The sequence below is a fragment of the Aegilops tauschii genome, chromosome 2 (assembly GCF_002575655.3).
Source record: "Aegilops tauschii subsp. strangulata cultivar AL8/78 chromosome 2, Aet v6.0, whole genome shotgun sequence".
Taxonomy (NCBI): Eukaryota; Viridiplantae; Streptophyta; class Magnoliopsida; order Poales; family Poaceae; genus Aegilops; species Aegilops tauschii.
Window position 1 is genome coordinate 525,934,789 of NC_053036.3, and position 11,134 is coordinate 525,945,922.

Below are 11,134 nucleotides of genomic sequence, written 5' to 3' on the forward strand. Positions count from 1 at the left end.
GTTCGGTGACCGCCCCCAAGGGTTGCCATTTGTACGGGTTCGGTGACCGCCCTCAAGGGTCCCTTAGTGGAATCACGGCATCTTGCATTGTGGGAGGGCGTGAGGAGATTACGGTGGCCCTAGTGGCTTCTTGGGGAGCATTGTGCCTCCACACCGCTCCAAACGGAGATTAGCATCCGCAAGGGTGTGAACTTCGGGATACATTGTCGTCTCCGCGTGCCTCGGTTATCTCTTACCCGAACCCTTACTTATGCACTTTACTTTGTGATAGCCATATTGTTTCTTGTCATATATCTTGCTATCACTTAGTTGTTTATCTTGCTTAGCATAAGTTGTTGGTGCACATAGGTGAGCCTAGTTGTTGTAGGTTTTGTGCTTGTCAAATTAACCGCTAGGTTTATTCCGCATTTGTTCAAGCCTAAACCGTAATTATTTTAAAGCACCTATTCACCCCCCCTCTAGGCGACATCCACGATCTTTCACAATGAGTAATAGAAGCAACATCATTAGGGAGGGATACCTTTTTACCTTTGCTTCTCCGTCTTTTCTTTTTCTTCTTCACATCATGTGTGGGTTTAATCTTCTTTTTGGAGCTCCTTATTAATGAGATTGGTTGAATAGAAGGTTCCTCCTCGTTACCTGATTCATCATAAGAAATAATAGGAGAATATTGGAAAATCTCTTCCCTTTCATTAGTATTCTCTTCATCTTCTATTTGTTTTATTTTCTTTATGTAATTGGCAATATAAGGATTTTCAATGCAATTCACCGCACAATACATAAAAATTTCTTTTAGATCAAAATCAAGAACTTTATCAAGGACAAATTCTGGCATATCCTTAGTTATACGTTTCATTTCTTCATAACCCAAAAGAAAACTAAGTTCATTATGATGTGCAAGGGAAATCAAGTCATCACAATTTTTGGAAACGATACGATCATGAAACAATTTGCATTGGGGATTTAAATGATCACGTTCATTGCAAAGTTCACAAGGATGGCAAAGAAATTTTAAATTTTCAGCACAAGCATCTAGCCTCTCTTGCAACCACTTAGTTTCTAAATACTTATGCCTCTTGCAAAATCTATCTTCCCTATTTGGTGTGTACTTGCAAACTCTATGCACTCCACAAAAATTGACATGCTTATAAGAGACATTTTCATCATGACTAGTGCAATCATCATTAGTACTATGGATATTCAAAGAGTTCATACTAACAACATTGCAATCATGCTCATCATTCAAAGATTTAGTGCCAAACATTCTAATGCATTCTTCCTCTAGCAATTGAGCACAATTATCGGAATCCTTATTTTCATGAAAGACATTAAAAAGATGAAGCATATGAGGCACCCTCAATTCCATTTTTTGTAGTTTTCTTTTATAAACTAAGCTAGTGATAAAACAAGAAACAAAAAGATTCGATTGCAAGATCTAAAGATATACCTTCAAGCACTAACCTCCCCAGCAACGGTGTGAGAAAAGAGCTTGATGTCTACTACACAACCTTCTTCTTGTAGACGTTGTTGGGCCTCCAAGTGCAGAGGTTTGTAGGACAGTAGCAAATTTTCCTCAAGTGGATGACCTAAGGTTTATCTATCTGTGGGAGGCGTAGGATGAAGATGGTCTCTCTCAAACAACCCTGCAACAAAATAACAAAGAGTCTCTTGTGTCCCCAACACACCCAATACAATGGTAAATTGTATAGGTGCACTAGTTCGGCGAAGAGATGGTGATACAAGTGCAATATGGATGGTAGATATAGGTTTTTGTAATCTGAAAATATAAAAACAGCAAGGTAACTAATGATAAAACTGAGCGTAAACGGTATTGCAATGCTAGGAAACTAGGCCTAAGGTTCATACTTTCACTAGTGCAAGTTCTCTCAACAATAATAACATAATTGGATCATATAACTATCCCTCAACATGCAATAAAGAGTCACTCCAAAGTCACTAATAGCAGAGAACAAACAAAGAGATTATGGTAGGGTACGAAACCACCTCAAAGTTATCCTTTTTGATCGATCTATTCAAGAGTCCGTAGTAAAATAACACGAAGCTATTCTTTCCGTTCAATCTATCATAGAGTTCGTACTAGAATAACACCTTAAGACACAAATCAACCAAAACCCTAATGTCACCTAGATACTCCAATGTCACCTCAAGTATCCGTGGGTATGATTATACGATATGCATCACACAATCTCAGATTCATCTATTCAACCAACACAAAGAACTTCAAAGAGTGCCCCAAAGTTTCTACTGGAGAGTCAAGACGAAAACGTGTGTCAACCCCTATGCATAAGTTCATGAGGTCACGGAACCCGCAAGTTGATCACCAAAACATACATCAAGTAGATCACGTAAATATCCCATTGTCACCACAGATAAGCACATGCAAGACATACATCAAGTGTTCTCAAATCCTTAAAGACTCAATCCGATAAGATAACTTCAAAGGGAAAACTCAATCCATTACAAGAGAGTAGAGGGGGAGAAACATAATAAGATCCAACTATAATAGCAAAGCTCGCGATACATCAAGACTGTGCTGAATCAAGAACACGAGAGAGAGAGATCAAACACATAGCTACTGGTACATACCCTCAGCCCCGAGGGTGAACTACTCCCCCTCGTCATGGAGAGCGCCGGGATGATGAAGATGGCCACCGGTGATGGATCCCCCCCTCCGGCAGGGTGCCGGAACAGGGTCCTGATTGGTTTTGGTGGCTACAGAGGCTTGCGGCGGCGGAACTCCCGATCTAGGTTATGTTCTGGGGGTTTCTGTATATATAAGAGCTTTTGGCGTCGGGAACAAGTCAGGGGGATCTCCGGGCTGTCCACGAGGTAGGGGGCGCGCCCAGGGGGGTGGGCGCGCCTCCCACCCTCGTGGGCAGCCCGGGACTCTTCTGGCCCAACTCTTTTACTCCATGGCCTTCTTCTGGTCCAAAATAAGCTCCGTCAAGTTTCAGGTCAATTGGACTCAGTTTGGTTTTCCTTTTCTGCGATACTCAAAAACAAGGAAAAAACAGAAACTGGCACTGGGCTCTAGGTTAATAGGTTAGTCCCAAAAATCATATAAAATAGCATATAAAACATCCTAGAAGGATAATATAATAGCATGAATACTTCATAAATTATAGATACGTTGGAGATGTATCATGCATCTCTCCTCCGTGGGCCATATTTGTGAAGACAATCCCGCGTCCTCAAGGTAACAAGAGATCCCACTTTGCAACGCGTCAAGAGTCGGCAAGAAAGGATATGGAGAGAGCTTTAGCTCTGCTTCAAGAGTGCTTTGCTATTATCCGTAGCCCTCCTGAGTATTGGAACCCATAGTTCCTATGGCAAATACTGACATAATGCATTATCTTCCATAACATGATCACTGAAGATGAGAGAGGCATGTCAGAGAACTTTCGGTACATCTCTAATGGTGACCCTGTTGAGTCAGAACACGATCCAAACAAGATATAGAGATTCATCGCAGCGCATTGACGTACGATAACCAGGACGTTCATACCCAGCTCCAAGATGATCCTGTGAGCATCAGTGGGCACTCCATATCACTTGATTGTTGTGCTTCTATCACGCTCTTTATTTACTTCACTTGGACCCTTTAGTACGCTTGAATTTAAATAATTAATTTGTAAACTTTAAATTTATAATATTCATGAATTGTGCGAACCTTCGTTATCAAGTTTGGATTTAACATGAAGCAAATATGTGGTTGAAATGTAGTACGTAAACCAAAACTTAGAAGAACTGGCTCTTTTTTTAGAGTTAAGTTTTGGGGGTTCGACTAGGACCCATTTTTCTTCAACTTCTTAAATTTGAGAAGTTAAGGTCTAAGGGCCATTTGAGGGGCTAAATTACAGGGGATCATCGAAAGATGATCAGGAATTCATGCCTCGAGTTTTGTTTTTCAAAAGAGTCCCGATTTTTTGTTCTTTTTTCTTCTGATGATTTTCTTTTTATGCACAAAAAAACAAAAACAATGTTAAAAAGTGTTTGCGAATGCAAAACTATCTTGGATTAAAAAAAGTTCACAAATCAAAAAACATGAATTCTAATTTATTTTTTTGTGAATCCAAAAATGTGCATGAATTCGAAAAGGTGTTCATCAATACAAAATATGGTAAAACAATTCTCCACACCGAACAATTATTTAATATACGATGAACAAATTATTTATACACAACGAAGTTTTTCAATATATGGTGAGCAATTTTCAATTACACATGAACATTGCAAATAGAGTGAACATTTTTACAAAATACACACTGAACAATTATTTAATACACAACGAACTCTTTTTAATATGTGGTGAACAATTTTTAATTACACATTGAACAAAAATGTACAGAAATTTGACAAAAGACGATCCATTTTCATATACATCGGGAACATTTTTTGTACACTCTTAACATTTTTAAAATAGATGGTTAGTTTTTTTTTCAAATATTTGTGTTTGATGACTATTTTTCATACACATTGTACATTTTTGGTATATATCTTATCTGTAATATTTTTTATACATGGTTAACATTTTTCAAATATATGATTAACATTACTTTTATACATGATTAGCATTTTTTAAATGTATCTTTTTATTCAAGTTTTTTCATACATGTCCTATATTTTTTCTATACATCAGAAACATTTTTATACGCATTTAAAATTTTATAAATAGTCAAATGCTTGGTTAAAACTTTTCAAAAATACACAATCAACTTTTTTCATACGCATTTTTTTATACATGGGAAATGTTTTTATACACATTTAACATTTTACAAATGTTAGATTAACATTTTTTGAATGTTCATGTAGAGTCTTTTTGTAATATTGGATCTAATAAGACCTATATTATGGACGGAGGGAGTATATATTTAGAATATTTGGAGACCTCCTGTACAGTGCCGCGCTGGTACAAATATTTAGACCTCCCGTACAGAGCAACGACCTGTACCGGATGTCTCCAAAACCAGCCCACAATTAACTGAAAAAAAGAAGAGCCCACGGGCCCTAGACTTATTCGATCCATTTGTTCAAAAAAAAAAACCATTCGATGCATCGTTCCCTTCACGCTGTGAGTTCTTGAGATTGCGGTTACTCCCACTTCCCCCGTCAAAAATGCGCACGCTCTCCCCTCACGAGGCACCAAGAAATCAGATCGAATTTGCGCACTCGCGACGATGCGGTTGCCAAAGCGCGCGCGCACGTTCCGGCGAAGAGCCGCAACTCCTCAAACCTCACACGCGGCCGCTCAGACCGCAACAAAACCGCCCGTTCCTCCATCAGTGCGTGCACCACCGACGGAGAACGCCACTGCCGCGCCAGAAACGGAAGAGGCCTTGCCCATGGACGCGCCGCTGGCGGCGACGCGGCCGGCGAGCCGTCGCTCGAACCCCGTGGTGGAGCGGAAGCTCGTCGAACTTGACGATTGCCTCGTCAAGGCGCTGAACTCCCGACCGCGGCGCTATGACGTGGACGCCAGGCTATTCCCGGAGATCCAGGCCAGGATCGACTTCCTCCGCTCGCTCATCGCCGCCGAGCGGGACAGCCACAGCCACAGCGGCGGGCGGCCGGGGCACCTTGTCGAGGCCGAGGAGCGCTTCAGCGTCCTCGAGAGGGCGTTCCAGCAGTGGGCGCAGAGTGTCGTCGCCGCGGCAGCCGAGGAAGAAGAAGCCGATCAGGCGGCATCCGAGTCCGAGTCCGGGTCGTCCGGCGGCTGCTCATGCAACGACTCCTGCTCCGGCTTCGAGTTCACGGGCCCGGAGGTGGCGTCCGACCCCAAGTGCAACCCCGAGAGCGGCGACGCGGCGGAAGCACAAAAGGAGGCGGCCGCGGCGATAGAGGTGGCGCCCACGACAGGTACTACCGCTCGGCGGCGCTGGTGGAGACGGCGCGCTGCTCTGTGCGGCGCTGCTGGCGTGGTGGCGGTGATCGCGCTCGCGGCCGGGTTGGCGTTAGAGTTTGCCGCGGTGTCGGGGCCGTCAGTCAACCTTGTTCCGACGTAGATTACGTGATGGGTCTTTGTTTTTTATCCTTGTTCTTCCGCTGTTGTCAGTGTTGTGAAGTTAAGTTGCCATCTGTGTATCGATCTCCTTGCTTTATTCAGTAAGTACAAGTGTATAATTGTAAGTTTCTGAATAAATACTCGGTTTCACAGTCTCTCTAGAACCATCAAGTTAACCTCCTTTAATGAACTTTATTGTTTTTATAAATTTGGCTTTCTGTTATGCATTTCATGCTTCCAGTCTTTTTGTCAAAATTTCATTATATGACTGATTTGTCCTAAGTCGCACCAGCCTCAAATTGTGTAGTGCACTAGTCTCCATGTACAAAATCAGAAGGTCATCCATCCAGAATTAGGAAATATCAATTTACTTGATCAGAAGGAAGCAAAATAGGAGGTGTTGCTATTACGAACGTTCGCTCGCTAGCTCCACCGAGTTTGATGTTGCTTTCTCGTGCTCATCGCCATTCACATCACCGACTTCCTCCACGGAATTTCGTCCCCTCGCGCGCTTGACAACCGTAAGAAATCAAGAGATGTATGCCTGCATGGTCGCTTTTAGTGGGTATGTGGTCGGTCGAATTGGGATGAACTCGGAGTTGTGATGTCTCCTTCATCCGACTACATATATAGAAATAGAAAGTCAAATAGTGTTGTCAACTTCCAAACAGACTACACATAATCTTATGTAGTGCTTTTTGTGGTGGTAGTATATGAATCAACGTCAAAATGGAGGGAGAGGGGGGGGGGGGGGGGGGGGGTAACTTGTGTCTTTTTTTTTAATATACGAAAAGACAAAAGTGGCGAAACTTGATGTTTGCTCATGCCAGCTGAAAATGTTTTGCAATGGAACCGAAGATGTTAGCTAAAGATGTGTTGTCATGGCAACTTTAATGTATTTTTCACATGCCAACTGAAGATGCCTTGGCATGGCAACTTTTGATGTCAGCCATGTCAACTTAAGATATGTTGCCATGGCAACTGAAAATGTTTGGCATGCCAAAAATATGTTTTGCCATGGCAACTTATGATGTTAATTAGCCATGTCAAGTCCTTTTTTGTCGATTCTACTATTTTCTGTTGTGAGATTTAGGTTGCAACTTTTTGTTTCTTTGTCATTTTTCTTGCCGACTTGACATCATGTGTGTTGGTAGTTTATTGGTAACAAATTGGGCAACTCTAAGTATATGTATGAAGCAGTTGCGGTGTCCAAACCATACTTCGTTTCATTTCACAAACAGGCTATACGGTTATCATTTTAGACAGGTCACTATTATGCCAAACTCATGGCAAACTATTTTTTATATGAAGTTAGGGTTTTTCAGCGAACAACTTATTTGTAGATATGTCGGTAATGCTCATGCACACCATGTTTTGTCACATGCAAATCAGGCATGATAGTTTCTTCTTAGTTTCACGGTTTAATACAAATAGGCATACTTTTTTTACTAGTTTTTTAATGGGACCGACTAGTAGTCAATCGGCTGAAACTACAATTTGGGTCAGTCACTTTTATTTTCCAGCGTTGCTTTTGCATGCGAGAACTGCAGCTAAGGTAATTAAAGGCCATGTCGTACATACCTACCATGGGGCAAAAAGTGATATCTTATTCTTACTGGCATGGGCCCCTCGCTAACATGCATGAAACGGAAAGAATCAGAAGCATGCATTTTGTGTCTGTGGAAAAGAATGCAATTACATGCGAAACTATCATGTCTATATGAATATAGTGTGGGATTAAAAATGAAGAAATTTCAATTTAGATTAGAAATCTAAATCTTGTGTTGGTGTCACCTTAAAATAAATGAACAAAAACAATAAAAAATAAAATAAAAATTGAAGGTTTCTAAGAACAAATGAATTAGTGGCATCGATATTAGTATCATTTAATAAGAAATAAAATAAAATAAATAATGAAAAACTTTGCACATAATTTATGCGGAAATTACGCCTTCTATAATATGCAAGAATAAGTATATAATTTGTGGGTTTAAAAAAAGAATTTTCCTAATAAGTAATGAATTACTATGTTACATTTTTTATAAAAAAATAAAAATCGCCAACAAAACAAATTAAAATAATGAAATTTTCTTGAGAAGAATAAATTAGTGGCATTGGTATTATCCTTTATAAAGAAATAAAATAAAAATAATGACAACTTCAGCACACAGTTCACATATAAATTGCTTTTTCTATAATATGCATGAATAAGCATATAATGGTGGGATTATATTGCTATTACCCTAAAACAAAATAAAATAAAATAGAAACTAAAACTAATTCAAAATAATGAAGTTTTCTAGGGAAGAATGAAACCCTTTAAGAAGGCAAACAATATGAAAAAATGTGCACACCTTTGCACTGAAATTACACTTTTTATAATATGCAACGAACTGTGCAATAAAGGCAATCTACTATAATTTAACACATGTTGTATACTACTTCTTTTATACTGATACACATTAATATAAAAAACAACATTTTCTAAGAAAGAATGAAGTAGCAGCATTGGTGTACCCTTTAAAGAGAAAGAAAGTGAAAAAAAGAAACAATGATAAATTTGCACACAACTTACACAGAACTTACACCGTTTTATAATATGCAACAATAAACATATAATAGTGGAAGTTTCATAAAAAGATGAGGTTTTAAAGAAGAAATGAATTAGGGGCATTTGTATTGCCATTAAAGTAGAAATACAATTAAATAAAACTAAAACAAAATGAAAATAAAAAATCAAAAAAGATTAAATTCGTTGCATTGGTATTACCCTTAAGAGCAAAGCAAAAAAAAACACTTGCACACACCTAGCACTGAAATTGCACTTTTTGTAATATGCAAGGAATACACATACAATAGTGCAACTTTCTCAATCTAGTACTCCTCCGTCCGGAAATACTTGTCGGAGAAATGGATGTTCGACAAGTATTTCCGGACGGAGGGAGTATAATCTACGCACGTATTTGTATATTACTTGCTTGCATACGTATACACACAATATAATAAACAAATATCATTTTCTAAAAAATAAGGAATTAGTGGCATTACTATTACCATTAAGGAAGAAAGAAAATGGAACAAGAACTTCCACACAATTAGCACAAAAAATGCACTTTTCATAATGAGTAAGAACAAACATATAATAGTAAATTTTTCACACTATAGTATAATTTGCACGCATCGTATTTACATCTATACATGTACACACATTCAACATCCGAAAATACACATAAAGTAAAAAAAATGAAAATTTGACAAAAAAATGAAAAACAAAAACAAACATGAGCATGAAAACAGAAGCAAAAACAAGGGGGAAAAGCTAGCACACACACTTTGACACACATTAAAATAGCATGCATTCCATCCATGCATGTGCGTGCAAGAGTCGCCAATCAGAGATATGCATGCATGAAGATTGGGTCATGCACTCAACAAGGTAAGGGGGAATCGACTAAACAAATAATTGGGTCGGTCAAATCCATGGAGCCCTCCCATACGTATCACAAAGCACTTGAATCAACGGCCACAAAATTGACTGGCCGAAATTGAAAAAATCAGTCGCCTGAGGTATAGCTAAAGTGTTTTTTAATACATGGCAAACTGAGTTTGTTTCTATTGACTGGTTGTCGAAGATTTTAGGAAAACATGGTAATATGAGCACCCTCACGGACACATACAATTAATATATGGTAACTTTATTTATTTATTGCATAGATTGAATTGAGACAAAGTAAGTGATTGTTTTATAGTTTTTTACCTGTGAGTTTTTCTTTTGAGTGAGGTACTCTGCGGGCGAGCTGTGGTTTTGTTGTAGTTAGGTAGAAAATTAATGTCTTTTTTTGGCATATTATTGCGAAAGCTTGCGGCCCGGCCCATTTGTTTGCGGGGCTCATCATCGATGCGCTAGACTCACTCTCGGTTGACAGGGGTCAAGGGGGATGACACGACGTCTCGCCCTATATCATTCCAGTGCGAATGGTCAGACACAAACTTTGCGTGCATGCTTTACTTCGCGATGCGGCAATTAGGGGGAACGGCCACGTGCTATGCACATCCTTATTGGATGACTATACGTCACACCGTTCTTTCGAGGGTGAACGGTGGCGGTCCCGCGGAGACCCTTGCACCGTTGTGTGCACATATTACGCCGCGCCGCGGCGATTAGGGGGAACGGTCACGCGTTATGCGCGTCATTTTTATTATTGGACATCTATAATACTCTTACCCTATTACAAGTTATCCTCATATTCTTCCCACTGAACTTCACCTTAAAAGGAGGCACATCGAAGCTGCAAGAACCAAATCCATCATCCATGACGAAGCCTCTCCCCATGGCCATGGCCAACATCTTCATCTGTTTCCTTCTGCTATCATCCATGAACGCTTCGCCTCTGGAGTCCGCAAGGATCGTCCACGAGCACCGCGCCCACATCGTTGCAGGTAGTTCCTCTCTTCAGATCCAAATAAACAAAGTAAATCGCCTACATTTTCTTGTCATCAGAAATCGACTCTGTTGTTTGCATCAGGTGAGGAAACGCCTGATCGCCATCTACCCGACGACCTTGGGGAAATCAAGAGGGCGCAGCCCCGTCAATTCGCGCCGCCGGCGCCACAAGCGAACGAGCAACGCTACCCCCCGATCTGGCATGGTGGATCCCCATCTGTCTAACTGTCTGCGCAAACCTGATGCAAAAATAATAACATGAGAATTATGTGCTTCAGATGATGTGTCGTGTCTGATTCTCTTCTTTTATCTTCAGTAGCTTCAGAAGTGTTGAATTGAAGCACAGTTAGTTAGTCTGCATATCCTCACTCGTGACCGGCTCGTCCCGAGCGGGCGGCCGGCCGCTCCACCCCCTCCCCCATACCCTTCCCCCACCCCCTCTTCCCCGCCGTCGCCGGCCTGCGTCACCAGGCTCGGCCCTGGTGGCGCCGCCGGCGGCGGACCGATGCTTTTTCCCTCCCGGTGAGGCTCCTCCGCGGGGCGGAGCGGATCTGGGTCGTGCTCTCAGGCGGCGGCGGGGTGACTTGGCGCTGGTGCGGGTGGTCGACGATGGCACGGGATGGCGGAGCCCGCTCCGCAATCTGGCCCCTTTGGGCCCCATCTAGGCC

At 41.0% G+C, this 11,134-nt stretch overlaps 1 protein-coding gene and 1 long non-coding RNA gene across 2 annotated transcripts; both read left to right on the plus strand.

The window, feature by feature from the left end:
- The first annotated feature begins 5,339 nt into the window (after positions 1–5,339).
- LOC120974148 (uncharacterized) lies at positions 5,340–6,186 on the plus strand. Its single transcript, XM_040400545.3, has one exon. It carries the CDS (start codon positions 5,364–5,366, stop codon positions 6,021–6,023), a length of 660 nt encoding a protein of 219 aa, XP_040256479.1. The 5' UTR covers positions 5,340–5,363; the 3' UTR covers positions 6,024–6,186.
- Positions 6,187–10,042: 3,856 nt separating this feature from the next.
- LOC120974657 (uncharacterized) lies at positions 10,043–10,743 on the plus strand. Its single transcript, XR_005770005.2, has 2 exons — positions 10,043–10,462; positions 10,549–10,743. It is a non-coding gene; the product is annotated as an uncharacterized lncRNA (long non-coding RNA).
- The last annotated feature ends 391 nt before the right edge of the window (positions 10,744–11,134 follow it).